Source organism: Atractosteus spatula, chromosome 9 (genome assembly GCF_055471065.1).
Source record: "Atractosteus spatula isolate fAtrSpa1 chromosome 9, fAtrSpa1.hap1, whole genome shotgun sequence".
Classification (NCBI taxonomy): Eukaryota; Metazoa; Chordata; class Actinopteri; order Semionotiformes; family Lepisosteidae; genus Atractosteus; species Atractosteus spatula.
Window position 1 is genome coordinate 51452570 of NC_142714.1, and position 21537 is coordinate 51474106.

The window sequence follows — 21537 nt, forward strand, 5'->3', positions numbered from 1 at the left end:
GGCCGACATGAGAGAGAGGCATCAGCAGCTCGTGGGAGCTTCTCTTCTTCCGGGCAGGAAGACTCGGCCTCGGAGACCTCGGCGGTCCGGAACTGCACGACAACAAAGGCAGGAACAGCAGAAACGGAGGACCAAAAAACGGGGACGAGAAACAAGAATCCAGGACTTTCCATCCTTCTCGGGAACATGGGCTGCCTGTTCCAGGCTGGCCTGCTCACCCGTGTCCAGAGTGTTTTGCCCACAACAGCCAGGAGAGATCAGTCTACTGTGACAGCAGTAGACACTGCTGCCCACTGTTTAATGAGTGAATTCATGTTGAGCTTGGCTCATTGTCATATCTCGAGCGTGTCCTTCTTGCTCTTTCTTTTGCTGGTGTAGTACACCTCTTGTCCTTGCTTGCACAGGGCTCGATGGGCCGGATGCTCATGAGAGAAGAGTTGCCGGTGCCCTTGTACAAGAATACACATTCTAGCCCGAGCGGTTCCCACCCCCACACTTACTGAAGCAGCGCTAACAGCCAGAAACAATTAGTACAGTAGCAGAAGCCATGCAAAAATACAGCCATGCAGTCAAACACCCATAAATGGAGTCATATTTATCCGGGTTAAATTAATACCTCATCCCTGATGTCTTAATGGCTCTGAAATAGGAGGTGATGCGCATTTCTTCATTAGCAGCATGATTTAATATAGTCCTATATTTTTTTTTCTTTCACCCAAGCCAGAAAGTTAATTAAATTGAGGCTGTTCGGATTTGTATTGCCCATAAAGAGATTGCCCTTTGGCACTGTTCTAACTACAGGATTAGAAAAGGAGGGACTGGCTCCAGTGTTTTGCTGTCAGCTGTCCCTGCTGGACTACTCAGGGGGTTGAAGCCATGTTTTCTAAAACCAAGAAGCTGTTTTAGTTCGGCGCTGCTTCTCAAATAATACAACAAGTTTGTTAGTGCGCATCCCAAACAATTTCCAGACGCGATTTCCACTGCTGTAAAGCGAAAGAATTGTGTTTTTACACACCATTTCCACTCCTGTCCTAAACCTGCAGTTGTGGACTGGATTCTGTAGCTGGTGCTGCTCGTGAACGTCATGCTTGTGACGTATGAGGCGTTTCTGTGACTTGCTGTGAACTTTTGTGCTGTGCACAGACGTACAGATTGAACTAATGACATATTTTACTGATATCGATCCTAATGTTCATCAAAGAAAGAAAAGCTGCAGCGGAGTGGCAGAGTGCGATTTCCATATCGCACAACCGTAGTACAGAGCGTATACTGAGTATCTTCTGTCACGTCAGTGACGTGTTTAGCACAGAAGCCTGTAATACCCCGTGCTGCGCCGGCCGGTTCCTCAGGTGCCTGTGTCTGCCAGCTCTTTTCCCTCTGTTGTTGTCACTATTGTTCTTGGAGCCTGCGATTCCTGACCCGCCGTTCCTGCTGCACCGTCGGAGGGCGCGGGTAATGTCCGCAGACTGCGCCTGCCAGCGAGGCCTTCTGGTGCCACACATGATCAAATACAGAGGTCGGGGGGGGGGTCTTACTTTCGTAGACTTTGATAGATACGCCAATGGTGTTATGGTGGAAATAGGACCCGAAATCATGCAGAAGAAGGACAGCTGTAAGGGCAGCGGTTTAACTTGAGAACCGCGTACTTCAGAAGGACACCAGAGAGGGAGCGGCAGTTCAGGAGCTCCTGCTTGTGGAGACAGCATGACGGCGTGTTAGCCGCAGCATGACGCAGCCCGCACAGGCGGGAGCAGGCTGGAGCTCGGCTCGGGCGGCGCCTGCCCCTACCACACTGGCCACTGAGACGGGAGCCCTGGAGAGCCTCGACTGAAGGCAAGAATGGCATCTGCAGGCAGTCCTCTGTCAGGGCAGGGGGCTCGCAGGACTGGCACAGAGGGGCACAGCCAGCCTCCACACGGCAACGTCTCCCATCCTGGGCACACGCTGAAATCCTGTAGATGATTTGGAATAGCTTGGATTCCAAACAAAGGATTTAACTACTTTTTACATGTGGCTATAGAGGTAGTAGTAGTACAGGTGGAGCAGGAGTAATAATACAACTGTTTTCCCTTGTTGTTTGAAATGCTTATCTGCACAGTGCCCTCGGCTGCTCGGACTAAACTTGGACATGTGCACACTGTCTGACAAAGCCGTACAGCAAATGTTTACCTGCTCAACATGTCTGTTGACCTGCTGCAGTGTTAATGTTTGGCTCCGTCACCTAAAACCTCGTGGTGCTCCAAGTTAACCCCTACATGGCCGGAGGGAGGACGGGGTCTGTGTATGTTAATGAACACTGAGGCCCTGTGTCTTATATTATTTTGTTCAGTAAACAATTGTTTTGTGCGGCAAAAAAAAGTCACTTCATAAAGCGAAAAGGTTTTTATCATTGTGAGATTTGAAGCAAAATGATGCATTTTTATTCACCGGGCGCATAAATGCCCCAACACTAGCCCAGCACTAACTGCGGAAGCGGTGCGTTTTAAGCAGGCTGCGATCTGTGAATGAGTGTAAGTGCATCGGCAAAGGACTGACTTGCTTCAAGACCCTTTCCAGAATGGGTGTGTTTAACTCTGTTAACGCAGAGGTCTGTCCGTAAACAGGCGTGGCTAAATTAAAACCTCTCTGGCTCAGTCGCAGCCAGTGTGTGTGTGAGTGAGTATTCCCTGGAATTTGTAGGACAGCACGAGACCTACCAGCAGAGCGGAAGTCTTGGAGCAGGTCCGGAGTCCAGCCGGGCCAGAGAGAACGGATGAAATCATTCAGTAACTGGGGTCAAGGACGTGGGGGTTGTTGACCTCCATCATGTTTTATTCAAAAGGACTCCACCTGCTGCCCACAAAGTGTCTCTGCGGCCTGCGCTGCGGCAGGGGGAGCTTTCTCTTCAGCTGCCAGGTGGGTCCGCCGGCATGGCCACTGCGTGTGTGTTGGGGAGCTGAGGAGTCCTGCCGCACCGTTCAGCTGCCCGAAGAGCTTGGCTCGAGAGCCCGGGTGCACTGCAGCTGCTGGGTGGGGTCACCACTGCTTTAAAACTGTCTGTGCCCCAGTGAGGGGAAAAAAGACATCCCGTCTTTTAGTTCTTCCTCTGAAATGCATAAGGTGCCATTAAAACTTGTCACCACATCGATCTGGGGGTTGGGTTGGTTTTGATGTAGGTGTTCCTCGGGCTTGCTGTTTCTTTGCAGTGTTTAAGGCTTGTAGATGCTTCCTGCTCTCCACACTCCTGGAACTGGACCCTGCTTGGCCCTTGTCGGGTGATGTCTGCTTCCTTGAAGCTGGGAGTGGAGTTCTCTATCATGGGCGGCTGACCAGGCCAGGCTCTGTTTCCACAACAAGTGTTTTCGTAATACTGTCTCTCTCCGGGGAGTTTGCTCCAGGAGGAAGGGAGAAGTGCCCCAGCAGGTCCTGCGAAAGTGACGCCGAGCGCTGGAGCAACAGTAAAGCGTGTGTCTGTCCGTCCCTCCTCACACCACGCCCTTGTCATGTCCCTTTTTCGAAAGCGAAGCGGACTACTGGAAATGTCCTGGATGAGTGGAAGATGTTTAGTGCAGGCGATGCTACCGCATTAGAAATCCCTGGATTCTCGCTCCCTTGAAGTGTGCCACAGGCCTGTGTGGCAGTTCTTTCCCCCAGTCGGAGGAAGATCAGAATCACAAGCCAGGGATAAAGAAACCGGGGTGATTTTGCAGTCTGGTGAGCTCTATCTTCACCTGCATGTGCTGCCTTTTATTTTAGTGTGTGTGTGGACTTCCTGGGAGTTAGTTTCTTAATGCATTCCATTAGGATGCAAATGCCGGCTGCATGAATCAGTCCATTTGTAAAGGGCCCTAATGTTAGATAGACAAAAGCTTCCAATATATTAGGGCTCATGGACGCTTCTGCTTGGGGTTTTAATTGCTTGTTTGTTTTTTTCGTGGTGAATAGGGAAGGGGAGCTCTGTGCCTCTCACAATCCCTGTTCCTTTAAACAGACAGGTCTAATGCACCTCTGTCCAACCGCAGAGCAGCATTACAGCCTGTAATGAGACTGATTTCCTGACATACTCAAAACTGTCTGGAGCAAAGGTCCAGCAGGAATGAGTGCATTAGTAAAGCCGACTACATATGAGCCTGGAAAAAGTTTGGAGGTACTGGATGGACTTAAGCATGAAACGGAAGTGAGGCTTCAGCATATGGGAAAGCCATGGAAGAGGTTAATGAGTTGTGCTGACCCTGTGTTGTGTTTTTTGTGGCCACATTATTCTAACGGCACAAAAATTCAGGCCTGACGCGCAATAAGAAGCAAACCTTTAAGAGAAACCTGTAGTTTTTTGCGCGAAATTAAAAATAAATATTCATCTGATGCACATGGCTCTACAGGATGGTCATTGTCATGCAGTTGTTGTGCATTGGGCCAGTTCTGCTAGAGGCAGAATCTCCCTGATTCTTTACAGTGGACTTACAGTGCAATTGCAGTGGCTGCAAAGATGTCCTGCGAGGGTTGGGATCGGGTGTAAGGTAAGGCCTACAGCCGGGGTTCAGGATAGGATATAGGACCATAGACGCTCTGGGTGCTGGGATCCTTGCTGTCCAGCTCACTCACATGATTACATAGCTAGCTTAGCTGTGCCGCTCCCCCATCTGCAACACATCCTTACAAATGGCAACTATGTCAGTGTATGTACAACACTGACAATAAGTGAGTTGTAATCATTCGATTATTGATTTAGAAAGTACCCTATCCTGCTTGCTATCTCATGTCACAGTTCTGTGTGTCGATGCTAACACTGTCGGTCGAGTCACAGTGCTTGATGGACTCAATGTATGGTTCTTAATAGTGGGTGCATAACTTACATTTTCTTACTCGGATCGCTTTGACCTCAGTGCTCTGACTCGGCCGGGCCAGCCCTCTAGTCATCAGTCCCAGTGAGCTGTCCTTCACCAAAGCCCCTGAAGACGTCACGGAGATCTGGGACTCCCACAAGCTGGTTCTGTGCCAGGAGCTGACCTGTGACTGTGCTGCTGTGTTTTGCAGAGAGGCAGCCCCGCGGGCCAGGCACCTCTGTCTCCAGGCGACGCGTCGCTGGTGCGGGTCACCAGCAGGAGGTGCTCTCAGAAGGTGGAGAGGGTCTCTGGCCTGGTGAGCCACGCCCACATCGAGATGCCCAAGGTCAGTGGTCACCACAAGGGTTGAAAGATACTGATTCTGAACCACTGCAATGTGAATCTTACATAGAACTTCAAGGTGTGAGGGAGGGCACCTGATGAGTCTGTTGTCTGCTGGTTTTCTCTACAGCTGAGCTTGTTGTTGGGTGGTGGAACTCTTGATTGAACTGATGATTTAATTAATGTACGGTATTGGTCTTGGCTCCTAAAATGCTAGAGGTTTTTTTTTAAATTTAATTCTTCAGCGTCGGAAGTAGCCTAAGATCTGGGAAACGTTCATCATCTTAAAATGGTGACAAATGTTCATTAGGCAAGGTATTGGCCATTGGATTTTAATGCAACGTGATCATGAGTTTATCGGGTGTTCCGGAGGTTGTGGAGAAGTGGTGGTGGCCAGTGACCTCTGAAGTAGTGTCGGAGGACTGAACAGGATGATGCCAGGCGGCTGTATATTGATCACATACAGGCACCGTAGGCTGACGTCAGTGTTGCCTCGGCCTGTCGCCCGAAGACCAGCATGCCCTGCGGTGTGTGCAGGCAGCAGTCGCTCTGCTCTCAGGGGTGGCGTTGCCATTCTGCACGGTCCTCCCTGGCCCCGCAGTGTGGCCGGAGCCGGGCGGCGGAGCGAGGCTCGCGAGTCTCGTGTGCTGCTCCCGGCGAACCCGGAGTAACCCGGAGGGTGATCGCGGAGCTGTCAGCCTGGCGCAGTCCGAACGGCAGCGGGCACCGAGCACTTTGCCTGCTTCAGGTCGCTATGGAAACCACATTCCTCCCCCTGTCTCCCCGCAGCCTCGCGCGCGCACACTGACAGCGCTCGCTGCCCCCATCCCTCTCTCTCCCCGGCTCGCTCGGTTCCCGATCTTTCCTCCTGGTGCCGCGCTGGAAGGGGCCTCGCGGGCACGTTCTTCCTGGGCTGGGGGCTCCTGCGGTGCGGCCCGTGACTCTCTCTGCCTCGGCCGTCTACCCGGTCCCTTCGCTTCCTGTCTGGAAACGGACTCTCCGGCTGCTCTTCCCTGCTCCCTCCGTTCCGCCTCAGCCCTGAGCCGATCAGGCCGCACGAAGCTGTCTTTGTTTGCTCCTTTCCTTGCTGCCTCCTCTCCTTCTCTCTCTGTTTTGTTCGCCATCTGTTCTCAAGTCCTCATCTTCCCTCTCTCGTGTTCTCTCGGTCTCACGAGCTGCCTCAGCGATCCCTCTTCTCTCTCCTTATTTCTCTGTCCATCACACTCTTGCCCCCTTCACCTTTCCACAGCTCTGCTGGGTGTGTCTGGATCCCCCATCTCTCTCTCCTCCGATCTCGCTCCATTTCCCCTCTCCGCTCCTCGCAGGCTGTCCCTGTCTTCTGCACATCTCAATCTCCCTCTCCCTATCATTACCCTGTCAGCTGGATGTGTTCTCTGTGCCGGAGCAGCTGTGCTCTGCCACCCAGCCTATTAATAGGAGCTGCTGCAGCACGGCCCTTTTGTCTTCCCCATTATTTTAGCTCAGCGCCGAGCGAGTGCGCGGTGGCAGGGGCTCGTTAGAATTCACTGAGGCTCCGGCTCCAACACCCGCCCCCCAGAGACGCACCTCCCTGCCCCCCTCACCTCTCCGCAGTTCTTCTGGGGCGCTGTGGTCCAGCTGAGGGGTTGCAGGAGCAGAGGACCGTGAAGTGGCTAGACGCATCAATTGGATGCTTTTGGCCAATCGATAGGCCAAACTGCCACCTTTCACTGGTACCCTCCTCTATATTCTTATGGTTGGCGTACTGTGGCGTAGTCCCTGGCCAGTGCGTCGCCAGTGGCCGGTGTCCTGGAGGCCTCGGACTGACTGTGACCTGATGCTCTCACGTGAGCTCATGGTGAGCGCCGCAGTTCCAGCAGTGACGGCTCTCAGGTCCCCCTTGGGACATCGCCGGGAGAAGGGCCACAGTTTGGTCCCTGAAAGGACATCGCTCGTCACACCCTCTCATCTAGCTGTAGTTGCTGCCCGGCGGGTCTGACTGTGCCAGAGCTGTCCCTCTTCGTTGGGATTTTTTTGTCCATTGCAAGACGCGCAGGAGTGCTCCCACGGTTTGTGCTTCACACTCGGGTTGCACTGCAGGCCGAGGGCTGAAAACAATGAAGGCTGCAAGTTCCACTTTCCTTCTGAAAGCTCAGTGAATGTCTAGGATAAGCTGCTGGTTTATAGATGTTTGTTGCGAAGTTAGTATTACAGTATATAGGCACGGGGGATACCAGACAGAGCCTTCCCTAATAAATCCTAATGTGCTGAAGGGGCTGTCATTGCTCAAGATGTGACGCGTACAATGACTGGTCCTTTAAGACAGCCTGAATTTCCTTTTCTCCAAATATGGGCATGTCTCCTGTCAGGTGACCAGAGCTTGAGCACATGACCTCTGTGAGAATGCAAAGATTTTTTTTTTTAAAAAGCCTCTATCTGTGCGCTGTGTAAGATGGGGGCACACCAAGTGTGGCCAGCGGAGTGTGGGTTACATAAGGGGCCTGTATGAGCTCAGGCTGACAGACTGGGTAAAAGCTGGGAGCTGTGTGTTACAGCAATGGAAGGAAACAGGGACACCCTTCCCCTCCCCCCTCCTCCAATTTAGACAATCAGTCACTCGGTGCCCACTCTTCATCTGTCAGGACGAGTCAAAGGTCAACCATTTCATTTTCTCCGATTTATTACCTTATCTGTTGATGTTCCAGGGTCACTAGATTGGATTTTGCTGTACATTGTGTTTATTGTGTATTTGTCCACCAAAACTTGATGTTCTTTTACTGAATTCCCACTTCCTGCTCGTGCAGAAATGATTCCCTGGAGAGCAGGAATAATATGACAGCCTCAGCCAGGAGGTCTGGAAACGAGAGTGACGCTCTCTGGCTAGAGTTCCCCAGCTGGGGGTTTCGCAGGCAGGACTGTCAGGGGTCTCTTCTTCCTCAGGGTGGGCTTCTGCTCACAGGTCTCAGTCCCCTGGTTTCCCTTGGGGTTCCAGCTTCGTGGCAGGGGAAGGGGGCAGGGGATGCTTCTTCAAACCTGGCAAACATTTGTTTGTAATTCATGCGTGGTGTGAGACGCAGCACTGCCGCGCTGTTCAATAAGGAACAATGTAAAGAAACTGGTGAACAGATTGCCACGTGCTCTGTGTTTGAAACGCGTGCTGTCACTGCTGCTACTGCATGGGTTTGAAACAGAGTGACAATGCTCTGATTGAAGTAAATATGTAAGGGTTTAGGATACTGGGACAAGCATTTAGTATTGTAATAGATACTGTAATTTTCTGTTCTAATAGAAATAATATGAAGAAGACAAGGGTGGGGGTAGATTTGACAAGTCCTGACGAATTTCAGAATGACTGATTGGTGGTCTGTAGCCAGGGTTGGTCCTATCTGTGCCCGTGTGGCACAGTTGTGTTGTGAGGGCTGTCTGTGTGTCTGTACGTGCCCAGGCATGAATTGGGGGGGTGTAGATCTGATGATTCACACGCAGGGGAACTTTACGTATGGATGTGTGTAGATTTCACACAAGGGTGCTCTCCCGGACAGGTCTGAATTCTGAGTCCATTAAAGCAGCAGAACGCGCAGTGCTCAGTGAAGAGGGAGCTCTGTGCCGCGCTTGTGCCAGGGTGCCTGTGCCCTCCCCACAGCAGGACCCCCGCCAGACCCTCTCCTTTCAGGTTTCTCTTGCTTTCCCCCACTTTCCAGATTCCTCTGGTATCCAGGAATCAAGCGGCCCCCTCTCCCCCTGACTCGCCATCGATCTCTCTCTCCCTCTCCTTCTCCCCGTCTTGCTTGTGCAGTGGATACCGCTGAACGATTAGTTCTGACTGGAAAGATCTACCGACATTTTTTTTTGGATTATATAATCTTTAAAGGCAAAGGCTGCATTTCCCTTGGGGCCTTGTGCTTGCTGAGAGACTCCCTCCCCCTCCCTTTCTCTGCCTTGTGTTTCTCCCCCTCCCCACTCCGACAGCCAGAGCTCTCTCAGCCCGTTCCTGTTTTCCTGGCTTACTGTTGGAAGTGCTCCCTGCACATGCATTATTCTCCTTTTTCTCAGCTCTTCGCTGTGATCCAGTGTCCTTCCCCGGTCTGTCCATGCAGGATCTCATCCCTTGCTTCGCTGCAGACCGGACAGCCCTGACACTCCGTCATAAGGAGCCAGTGACAATAAGAGGGAGAGAGGGAGATAGTGGTGCCGCGAGTGCAGTGAACTGTAGTTTGATTGACGTGTTCACACTGCAAGATGCTGCCCTGTCTCTTTAAGGCAGTTCACTAGGCCCCGCCCCCCTGGTTTGATTGGTCAGGGCAGGCTGAGTGGGCAGGGCTGTGTTCTTGAGATTCATCCTCCCATTGGCTTCTTTTGCTTTTAAAATGTAAATTTATTTCTCTTCTCCCTTTTTTTCATTCCGGTTGCAAAATCTACGTAAGTTACAGGAATAGAACTGCATGATAATAAAGTGAGTTACCATTGCATGTAATTAAGTGAGACTGAGCCTGCTGTTCCTGCCTCTTGTTGGGGCTTGGATAGCACGCTGTGCACAATGGGAGAAAACACACAACACTCGCACACAGCCCCGTTTATCCCACACCAAAACACTGTCCCTTAACAAGACACACACAAACACCTCATCTGCAATGGCGATGAGACTCCCTTTTCACAGCAGAGTGAGCCTGTTCATGTTTCAAAAGCTGCAGGTTGCTGTGTATATAATCCACTGGGAGATGTGGTGTATTTCCAGTTTGTTGATGTGCTTTCACCAGTAGGGACAAGAGCCTGAAGACTGCGACATGGCACGGCTCAAACTGCTGTGCAGTTCCCTCACTGCTTTAACACCACGCTGGCACACTCGCGCAGACGTTTACCTCCAGTGCAGTCGCTGTTTCTCACGCCTGGCGTTGCACTGGAACACCTCCACAGATGACCTCGCTCCAGCACGTGTGTGTTTCTCAGGCACGCAGACGAGGTGTGCAGCGCAGCACACAGGCCCTCGTCTCGCACAGGCGTGTGTGTCGTATGGACATGTCTGTGTCACCTGGACACAGCCCACCTGTCTTCCTGTTCACATTCGCTGCCTCAGTCGTGTTTATGTGGCTTTTAGAATATCGTGGACGTGGATTGGATTCAAGTATTAAGTGGTATTGTTGTATGCATATCTGTTGGCTTCACAGGCATATTTCTTACAATAACTGTTTGTACCTAGCAGATCTCCCTGTCTGTCAATAATAAGAAGGATAGCAACAACATCGCTACTCTTCCCTTTCCTGCGATAACTAATCAGGACCATATGAGGTCTGAAGAGTGATTTACAGGTGTGAATATTGTTCAGGGTCTGTCGTCACGGTATAGCCTCTGTGAGATGCACTGGGCATTTCTCTGAACACAGAGATGCGCAGTGCCTTCGAACTGCAGGTCCACCCCCAGGACAGCAGTCTGGCCTGCAGGGACGGGTCTTTCAGCCACAGAGCAGCTCAAGACGAAACAGCAGAGGAGATGCAGTGTGACCCTACACAGCTCCGCAGGTGGAGCCATGCCATGTGAGGTGATGGCTCCGCACTGTCGCCACCTCTTTTAATAACTTTCAGCTGCCAAGGGTTTTTGTGACCGGCTCGATCATGTTTCTGCGCTTTCTTTTTTTGACAACTTTAAAAAAAAAAAAAAAAGGACTGGGTTTCGATTCTGGAATCCCATTTTTTCTACCCAGTAGAACGGTTTCTGGGGGGTCTGGCCACACTGGAGCTGCTGAGAAGAAGCTCTGTTGCCCCGTCCTTTCCTGCCCCCTCTGCAAAGCTGGCACCAAGCTGCCCTTCGGCCTGCACAGCCCACTCTGACCGTCGCCGCGCCAGCGAGCTCCGCGTTCTCTCAAGCCAGTTCCCGAAGAGCCCTTGGCGCCTACAAGCCCCGGCGAGTCGCTCCGCTGGGCCTGCAGGCAGGAAGGGTCGGCGCTGGCACCGTTGCGCTGATCGTGGCGGCCGCGGTGCGAGCCCCACAGCGTGGCCTGGCCCTTTAAGAGCAGCCGGTGGAGCGCTCAGTGCTGCTGCTGCTGATGGCAGCGCTGCCAGTTGATTGGCTGCGGCTGTCAGGGCTGAGGTGCTGGAGGGATGCTGCTACATCTCTCTCTCTCTCTCTCCCTCTCCCTCTCCTGCTCGCTCGCCCTCTCCCTCTCTCTCGCTCGCTCCCATCCTTCTGTATAATCAGCAACTAGGGCAAGCAGGCTGAGAGGCAATCCAGAGCTCAGCTCCTCTCTGCAGGCTGAGAAAAGAGAGAGAGCGAAAGAGAGAGAGAGAGTGAGAACCAGAGAGAAAGAGATAACGCTTCCCAGCACAGGAGGAGGAGGAGGAGAAGAAGAAAACAGAGCTTTACAAAAAAAAGACAAACGCAAGGGAAGATTTCAACTGGATATTGAGGCCATTTTATATAAATATTATTTCTATATATATATTTATACACACATCTAGATATAAATCCGTGTGTGTACTTGTCTGTTTATATAAATATTTTTATATGTGTGTGTGTATATATGTATTTATATACATATCACTGTGATCCTGGCACAGCAAGAGGAGCTTTCTAACCATCAGGGCTGGTCTCTGATTGTGTGACTCGTCTCCAGTATTGTGTTTTTCCTCCTGCGCTCCGCACGTCGAGCAGAGAAGACCACTTGCCCCTCTTCTCTCTCTGCCCTCCGCTTCGCCTTTTTTTTTCCCCCGTTCGGGGGGGTTGAAAGAGAGGGTAGCCCTTTTCCGCCGAAAGAAAAGGACGAAGAAACCGGCAGATTCCTGCCCTCCTCCTCCTGCGTCTCCTTCCCCTTCTTCTCCTCCTCGGCGGCGTCCCCGCTGCTGGCGCTGCCGATACCGCGCGCGGCGCCGGAGGAGCCTGCGTGACCCTCGTCAGCGAGCGGAGAGAACACGGTGTCCGAGCCCGCCGGCATGCACAAGCACCACCACTGCTGCAAGTGCCCGGAGTGCTACGAGGTGACCCGCATGGCCGCCCTGCGCAGGATGGACCCCCCTTCCTACGGAGACTGGCAGCCCGACCCCTACGGGTACCCGGCTGGGTTCGGCAGCGGGCAGACCTTGCCCCCTGCCACCTCTGGGGGAGGGGGTGGCGTGGGAGGAGGGGGCACCACCGGCAGAAGTAAGGGCAAGCTGATGACTTCTGGGGGCCCTGGGATCCCCAACCCCAAGAGCCAGTCCAAGGGTGGCCCCAAGGTGAATGGCAGCAGCTCGGGCGGGCAGGGAGGATGGTGGCCAGAATGCACCTGTTCCAACCGGGACTGGTACGACCAGGTAATAAGCGCCAAACCCGCCAGGGTCTCCTGAGCGCCACTGGGGGCGCTGGAAGGGTGGGGGGTGCTGGAGAAATCTGGGGGTGTCTTTCCGCAGGCGCGAGACTCCGTGGCGTCTTTTTGTTTATGAGAGGTGCTCTGCTTGGAGCACTTGGGAAGTGAAGGTGCTTTAGGAGCGCAGGTCTTCTCCACCGCAGCTCAATGGTGGGCTTGCTGTTTACTGATTCTGCATGTGTGCTGTTTGCCCATAGCGATGGGATGTGTGGGTCTTCTGCTGGATGTGTGCCTAAATAAGCACGTATACTTCATCATTTTAAATGGGGGTGTCATAAAAGTTTGCATAAGGATCAGATTATTCAAGGTGCCGCGTCTGTCTTTGAAGGAAAGAATTATGTGCTGTATTTACATTCATGCATAGTCTCAATTTACAGGCACAGAATTGTGCAATAAAAGTAAAAAAAAGATGTCTGCCAAAGTAAATGACTCTTTTTTTTTCCTCTCAAGCCCATTTGAGGAATTCTGTATCACTTGTTTATTGCATAAATTGAATTAAGGTGATGAAGGAGCCGTTCTTTTTTATAGGTATCAGTGCTGTTAAAGAAAGGGTGAGATAGACACAGGAAAGGTCGTCTCCTGTGAATGAATTTGTATTTTCTAGGGAGTCGTAGTATGGAGGATTGTGGATCAGTAGATGGACAGGCAACTAGATAAGCAGATACAGGCGAGATAAGTGATTCTCAATGCTTCTAGAGGGCATCTCCATTCGGATCAGCGCTATCCAATGGAGCAAAAGCTGCAAAGGATTGGGGGGATTAATATTGTATTATCACGAAACCTGCTACAAAAAGGGGGCAATAGGGTGCTGTTCATATGGCTGTGTCTGTGTGCTCTCACCCAGGCTGAGGTGGGATTCTCACACAGAGATCCATTTCATACAGTCCTTCTCCACTCTCCCTCTGCCTCCCGTTTACCCCCCTCTTGCAAAATGTTATTAGGATTATGTGTAAAATTTCACCTCTGTCATTTATTTTCTATTGCTAACTTCTTCATCAAAACCTCCCCAGCCTAATTCAGGTGAAGATTGTTCCATTTGCGCCGGTAGATTGACAGATTCACAGACTCTGACAAAAGCCGGGAACCCAACCCGTAATTAAGTGAGGTGTGTGTCTGTGCAAGCTGAGGAGGGGGCGGGGGGGCGGGGGGGGGTTCAGTCCCCAAACGTACCAAAATGGGTGAATGTTGAGCATGTGTGCGCGCTGCGTCTGTGTGTTGCGTGTCTGCGTATGTGTGTGTTTGCATGTGTGTGTGTGTGTGTTGCATGAGTCTGTATGAGTGCATGCAAGTAAAATGGAGGCTGAAATTCCATAGGCAGTGTGGGAAGCATTTCACTGAGCACAGAGCACAATCAGCCTCAGCTGTTTCCCTGTTCGCTCAGCCCCGTGCCAACAGCCAGGGAGAAACCTTTCAAATCCTCGAGGAATGGGCTGGCCATATTTCATCTGCTCCTTCGATTGATCTTTTTAAGCAGCCTTTTGGTCATGTCTAATATTTGCCGTCCAAAATTCAGAAATAGACCAGACTAATAGCCAATCTGACAGCAAGGGTTATATTCTTTTGATTTTTTTCTGAGCCTGCCTAGTAGATGCTGATTTCAGTCAGACCCATTTGATTTTTTTTCTTTTGTTTTTTTTTTCCTCAATGAGCTTAACTATGAATGCATTCACTTAAAAATGTCAAGCAGGTAGTTGCTTTATTCCAGGGATTTGGTATTGCAGCGTGCATGTGAGGGTGAATTTCATCACAATGTGTGTAAAGATATACACGTACATAAGCATTATAACATTATACGTTTGCTAGCATATATGTGAGTTAATTTTCTAGAGTACCTAGAAGCAGGTCTGTTTTACGGATTGTTTCAAAGGAATGAAGAAAGAGGGAGAGTGTGTTTTGCACAGAAGCGTGTCCAGAGCTGCACATCTGTGGGGGGTGAACAATGCCCCATGCCTGAGTCACTCTGGATATGTGACAGTCAGAGGTTTCAGCTGCTGCCCCAGAAGGACAGATCAGAAAACAAGAACTCAAAGAAGGCCAGAATGGTGGTCGTTTGGAATCGGACCTAAAAGAAAAAGGGGGAGGTATGGCAGAGATGTCCAGGATCGGCTTCACAGCAGGAGTAGCAGAGGATGAAGGATGAAGGTGGGAAGTGTGGAGCTGGGAGGGGGTGGCGTAAGAGGAGCCAAATGGCGTAGCTGTGAGATTGCGCTTCGAGAGAGAGCCCGCCGCTGAGTGGACAGTCTGCCCTCTCCGAGAGGAGACCCCATCCAGAGAACCCCAAAGAGTAACCCTTTCATTTCCTCTTCCCCGGCACCTCCATTGCACTCTTCCGTCGGGCCTCGTGACTAGCCTTGGGTGTTTTCCAGACCTGGCTTTCCTGCCCCACCCTCAGCTGCTGTAGTAGGCGCCACGTGTCCGTGTGCTGCGGTCCATAGCATGGCATTGACCTCTGGGCAACACCTTCTCACCAACAGCACCTGGCGGAGGTTGAAAAACATCTCCAGCAGTTTATTCCATTATTCCTTTAATTTGGGTACTTAGGCCATCACTTAAACCAGATCCCTTCTTATTGTCCTAACAGGAATCAAAGAGACTTGCTCTAAAAATAACAACTGTATCTGTTGGGTTGAATAGTTTAAAACAACATGGAAGTTTAGACTCTGATTCGTTCAAGGATGGTAGCTGCATTTTGTTGCTGTGACTGGTTAATTGGAGGAATTAATGACACGATTGGACTGGACTTGATCCCGAAGCAGTCAACAAGCTTGCCCCAGGAGCCGGCTGACTGTCACCCCTGTGGATCCCCAAGTCTCCGGATGCTGATCAATATCCAGTGCCATGCTCTCCCATGTGGAGGTGATAAGCATTAGAGGGCAAACCCTTCGCTAGCAGTGAGTGTGTATCCGCAGAAGACAAGGAGTGAGGAGAGAGAGAGATAGCTGGTTGGTACATCCATCCCATCTGCTGGAGTGGAGGATTGCAACATGTCCACATTGACATGACTCGGTGTGATGTGTGCGAATGAGGACCTGGCTAGATGGGAGACCAGCTGTGAAGCTCGGATCGGAATTTCAGACTTCCAGCTGTGCCTGGCTTGTCTGGTCCTTCTTTCCAATCGCTCCTGCAGATTCCCGATCGAGTGTCTTTTTCCATGTTCATTAACATTAATTTTAAGAACGAAGAAATAATTTGTTAGCATGCCCTCAAGATGTATTAAAAACCAACCTTACGCAGCATTAAACTAAGACGGTTCCACTCTGCTTCAGACTCGAGATGGAGTACAGTTTGCAGGAAGGAAGGGGTGACTATTATAATCATTCTGTTTTCTGCATTATATCCTTTTTCGTGGAAATCAGGCTAAAGAAAATGGATGCTTTGCAGATAAAACAAAACATGAAGCTAAAAACACCTTGAGAAAATGTAGTCAGAGCTTTAGTTTTAATTTACACCAACTCAAACAGCCTTTGCTCTTGCGAGTTTCTCTGTATCTTGCTGCTCTGCCTCACACTAACATCCAGGGCGTTTTACAGTGCAGTGTGAGGTACAGTATCGATGACAACAATGTGTGGTGGGAGAGGTTAATGAAGGGCAGCTGGGCGCAATCTCAGGCGAAAATGATAAGTGGGAAAAGGGCAGTGAAGCAGGGAAGAAAGAGGATCTCAATCCGCCCTCTGAATGATGTACAGAGGGCTGTGCCTAATTTGAGTCCTTACTCACAAAGACCTCTCCCCTCAGGCCTCAATCTGTCTCTGCTCGCATGCCAGATCTGTGTTATAGTGTCGTCGCCAAGATCGGTCTAAAATATTAATTGTCTATGTTATTTGTTTCTTGTACGATATTAAGAAATTCATGTTTCATACTTAGAGTAAAAGCATCAGATCTATTTCCCAGGTCTTGTGGCTTTTTTTCCCCCATATACTCAGTCCTGAGCTGCAGTGTCATTTCCTGACAGAGTTCGGCCCTGTCTGCCTTTAAGCAGTTCACTCTGAGATGCAGACAACAACATGCTGTGTAAGCCTGTTTTCTCTGCCTCTCTTTGGTGTTTGTCATTGTAAATGATTGTTTATGGATGAAGAATACATCTTAAATAATACTAAATGACACTTTTAGCCTGTGTTGGTAATACCAATTGCATTGTTTTTGCCATGAGCTACCTGACCTTTTGTTTAATACTTCCAGAGACCCTACTAAGCATCGTTATCACTATATGCTCCACAATCAAGGCAGTAGTAATAGTAGTAATAGAGTTCAGATGTACAGTATATAGGACCCTACACAGGTCCTTGAGGTACTCCTCTCTCCTCTGCTTCCTCAAACATAGCCTGTGTTCATTAGACATGCCTGATAAAAAGCTGTTTTAGGCTTCTGTGGACGAATGTAATCTACTTTCATTTTGTGAAGATCATGGTAAAAACCTTCCTTTATCATTTTTCCATTGAAAACATTGACGTCGTTTTGAAGGAAGTGGTCTAATTGTTGTTTTGCAGGTTTTCCAGAGTTCATTGCTTTGAAGTATTTCTTAATGATCGGTGCGATTCTCTATCATTATGTTGAATTGGAGGAGCGGCACATATTTCTGTGAGCTGCGGCTCCACTCAGAAGGTGTGGTGCAGCTAAAACAGACCACCTTGTGAAAAGTGCATGTGGAACTTCTTATCTTTCCTCGCAGATCACTGCAAATCACGTAAAAAAGGTTTCTCTGTTCGTCTGAACAATGAAATGACGTGTGGAACTCGGAACAGAATGCCGATACTCTGATACGCTGACACGAGGAGCAGAGGTCCTTAGTTATTCTCTTACATGGCTTTGTGTGTTGGAACCAGGGAGCTTCAGCGTCAGGAAATGAGAGGCTGGCAGTAACGGTGTGCTGAAGGCACGAGCACAGGAAAGGAAAATGGAGGTCAGAAATGTTGTGAACTGGCTGCTTGCAGGTCTCTCTCTCTCTCTGCCTCCAGTCGCCCTTCTCCTCTCTCAAGAAAGAAACACTTGCGATAACTAAAAAAAAAAATGTAATTACGTCTAAAATAGCAAAAAGGATTTGTCCATTCAGCAATTAATTCTAAGCAATAGAGAGTAATTAATAGTCAGCAATCAAATCACTTAGGCCTAGTAATTTTCACTAAGTGATTCCGGACATAAAAAGCTGTTTTTACATTATTTTGAGGAACTGCAGGCGGAGGGTGTTAATCACGTTACTGCATGTGAGCGCCAGAGAAGGAGCTAACGCAGACGTGTGGATTCCAGTCATTCGGATGTCCAGGTTCATTACCACCACAGTCCAGGACGGAGTCGGTCTGGGCTGAAAACCGCGGGCTTGTGAAATCTTGAAAAGTGCCTCCTCATTCTCAAGACGCCACATTCTCCTCGACTTCCATTTGAGGCAGTTTTCCCATCTGTGTGCCTGTCAGGGAGCCTAATTCTTGACTTGAATTTGCTTTTGCTTCCTTTCACTATAGAGTGCCTTGAGGTGATGTTGTGCGCGAGACGCTATATAAAATAAAGCTCACTTGTATTGATATTACTGTAAGTGGACATTCTTCCGGCTGAATTGTGGGGAGCCGATGGCTTGTTAGGGGACTCGCTCCAACCCTTCCCAGAGAGGCTATACTGTGGTCAATGTATCTTTCACGATAGTGATTTCTTTCCGCCATTACCAAGAAATAAGCACGCAGCGATGCCCCCTTCGATAGATTGTACACTATTAACACGCTATAGATTCCTGTGCCTGTATTGGCTGATGGTGGCGTAAAGGCCACTTTCAATTATTTGTTTATCAGCGAGCCGCGATTAAAACGCGTAGGCCATTGTTTGTGCTGGAATACAGCACTTTTTTCCCTTCGTCGGAGAGAGTGTGTGGTGTCGAGGGGTTCCTCGGTCCTTCACGGGGCATGTAAGCAGAACGGGGAGGCTGTGACAGCGACGCTCCGTGCAGTATCCAGTGGTGGTGCATCTGTTAATGCTGTGTTTGACTTCGGTGGGGGTAGGGCTGCGCTCCTAGACTGAAGATGTCACCCTGGAGAGTCATAAGAGTGCAATGTATACATCCCAGCGCTAGGCCGAGAGAGGCAGCCAGGGTGGGGGATGGTGGAGGTTATTTCGGAAGGGGGTGGGGCAGGGGCTTCAGTCTCCAACCAGAGCCAGACAGGGGCAGGGTAGGGCCCCTCCGGGGAGATCCCAGCGGACGCCCTCTCCCGTCACAAAGGCTGACATTAAAGAAAATCCCTTCCTGACAGACAAGGGTCGAAATGGTGCCATCTTAAATGCTGTGTGTATGTGGAGGGGGGGTTGAGTATTGAGATAAGTGAAGGAAGGAACACAAAGGCAGAAGGTTCAGCCCTCCACACAGTGTACTGTCACCTGAGCAGTGTCTGCCACTAGGTGTTAATTGCGATACTTATTGCGTATTGCACGTGCCTCATTTCTCTAGTGTTTCCTGAAGACTTCAGGGTGTTGACAAGGCCATTTCTCATTTTGAACGCAGTGCGTGCACCTTCTGACCACAGAGGCACCCTTTCAGCAAGCCACGACGTGCCGTTAGTGCTCCACACTCACCTCCTTCGCTGTGGCCTGTGCACAGACTTCATTCATGTTGCCAGTCCTGTGAATCCCAGGTCTTTCATGGTGTGGCTGGATTAAAGCATGAGCTTGCACATACCCCTCCAGTGTGTGCGCGCGCTTGAATGTGGGGATACAGGCTGTGTGTGCGCTTGAGTGTGGGGATACAGGGTGTGTGTGTGCTTGTGTGTGGGGGTACAGGGTGTGTGTGTACTGGAGTGGGGGGGTACAGGTTGTGTGTGTGTGTGCTTGAGCGTCGGGGGTAAAAGGTGTGTGTGTGCTTGAGTGTGGGGGTACAGGGTGAGCACTTTACTAGACTTCCTGCATGGAGTGGCTGTCCTTTGCCACCCTCCCCCTCTCTGCCGTCTCTGCACGTCCCTGCCATCACTCCCTCTGCCTCCCTCTCGCCTGCTCGCTCGCTCGCTCCCACTGCCTCTCTCTGTCCCGGCACCCGTCCTCCGGCTCCGCGCTCCACCGCTCGGCCAGGGCTGGCGGTGTGCGTGCTCTGCAGGCCTGTGTTGCTTACAGGAAAAAGGATAAAGAACAGAAAAGTAAAAAAAGAATGGAATTGTTCTGTATCCTCCATTGCTAAAATATATTGATGATAAAATACAGCCTATGTTATGAGAATTATTCAATACCCATATACACTTGCATATATAGGTAATATATAAATATAGATGCATTATACAGCAGGCCTGTGTGTTGTCCCCCTCATTGCAGTGAAATAAGAAGAGCTAATTAATATTCCTTCCCTTGATCAATAGTGACAGCATGCTCCTAGTGCACCCTTATGTGATACATACAGTATATACAGTGTATGTGTCTAGGAAGGAGGAGAGGGACTTGTAACTAATTGTATTAGAAGCTCTGGATACACGTACCTTGATATTCCTTTGTTTTGAGGTTAGTCCTTGATCTTCTCCCTCTATTACTTACATTGAGCGCAAACAATGGGCATCTGCAAAACCTTTGTTCTCTAAGGCGGGCTTCATCATTTAAATGTAATCACTTGCTGCTGTGGTTTAGTTTTGTTTGATTTCCAGGGAAGAGCTCTGGACAGGCCCAGAGAATGCAGTCAGTTCATGTTGTCAGAGTAATACGATTAGGCCTGGCAGTCTGGCAAACGCGGAGCACCTTGCTGGCGTGTGAGCATGGTGGCTGGTTTTGTTTCAGCTGCTCTTCTCTACAGGCTGCAGGGTATGTGACTGGTTTAGTGTAAGATGCAATGGCACAGGCATACGACAAAAGCCTTAAATCCAAAGGGTCCAGCAGGATAAAGCCGAGAGGAACATTTCGAAGTGTTTCAGATGCCCTGAACAGTGCAAACACCCGAGAGCCAAGGCCGGCTGCGAAACCGACGTGTGCTTTTGCAGCGGCGAGCTGCTATAAGGAACCTAAAGGACCCCGATCCTCGCTCACACAGCTTGACAGGGAGCCTCGAAGCCTGGCTGACGCTGATCGCTGCACAGGCAGCGCTCACAGAATCCCCCGGGCGCACGAGACGCTGTGTTGAGCCCCTGTCAGACCTGCGGGGAGGGGCCCCTGTCCGTAATGCTCCCTTGTTTACTGCGGCTCTCTGTCAAACAGCAGTGAGAGTCTGTCTGCCACTGCCCCGGTCAGGGATCCTCTACTGAGCGCGGGCCTCGTCCCGTCACTGGGAGCCGCACGTTAGGGTGCGTTTCCCACATGCCTTTTGCCGTTTGAGTATCATAAGTGAGGTTTGTCACAGTCACCACAATTAGAGTGCTGCTTTGCTTTGCCCCTGTCTTGTGTAAACTCGACCTCACCGTGTGGTGCAGCAGTTTTCTATGCTGTTACCTCTCTTGAAGATATATCTTCAAAGGCGCGAGCAGTCCTGTTCCTGAAAAGCAGCCGGACGGACCAGGCGTCTGTGTCCGGTCTGCGCTTGCTCTCCATTTGGTATTCCAGGCAGCGCCGAACGCATTCCTGCCCTCCGCAGGGATTTGACTTCACTTTCCTGAGCTGTTTTTTCTTTCTTTTTTGGTCACGCCCGAGTCGTTGTTTAGTGCAGGGATGTGGAAGAGCTGCCTCCGGATCCCTGCCTCTCCCTCCTTCCCTCCTCGCAGGTCCTGTCGGTGATGCTCATTAGGCAGGACTCTAGCCATGTTCGGAGGATGCACAGTCAAGTTTCTGCAGACGGTTTCCAGATTAATTTGCGTCTCCTGTTTGTGTCCAGGCTTCTGCAGGCCTCTTGCTGCCCCTGTCGACTCACATTAGGCCCACCTGAAGCATATGCTGTCAGTCAACAGGCTGGGATGATGTTGATGAGGCGTTTTGCTGTGTTATGATTTGTTTCTTTTTTGGGGGGGGGAGCTAGCGAGGGAGGATGTTTGTGTGGTGTTTTTGCTGAACTGACTGTCCTAGAAACAGCCCACTGATTCAGCTGCTCCTGGGTTTTCACAACATCTGCATTTTTGCCGGGGCTGAGAAGAGATGACCGAGGGGAAGGGCTGTGTTGTGGTGGCTTGGTGACTGCAGTCTGGAGCAGCAGTCAGGATT

General features: G+C 50.4%; 1 protein-coding gene across 11 annotated transcripts in view; it reads left to right on the forward strand.

Moving 5' to 3' along the window:
* The window catches only part of dlg3 (discs large MAGUK scaffold protein 3), an 81398-nt gene that overhangs the window by 11842 nt on the left and 48019 nt on the right, over window positions 1–21537 (forward strand). For 6 of the 11 annotated variants that reach the window (XM_088924543.1, XM_088924545.1, XM_088924547.1 and 3 more), the window contains exon 4: window positions 5014–5148. In XM_088924543.1, coding sequence (XP_088780669.1) covers window positions 5014–5148 — 135 coding nt within the window. Of the gene's footprint in view, window positions 1–2783; window positions 2896–5013; window positions 5149–11413; window positions 12407–21537 lie in introns of those variants that run through there. The other 5 variants (XM_088924550.1, XM_088924551.1, XM_088924553.1 and 2 more) reach the window with 3 other exon arrangements.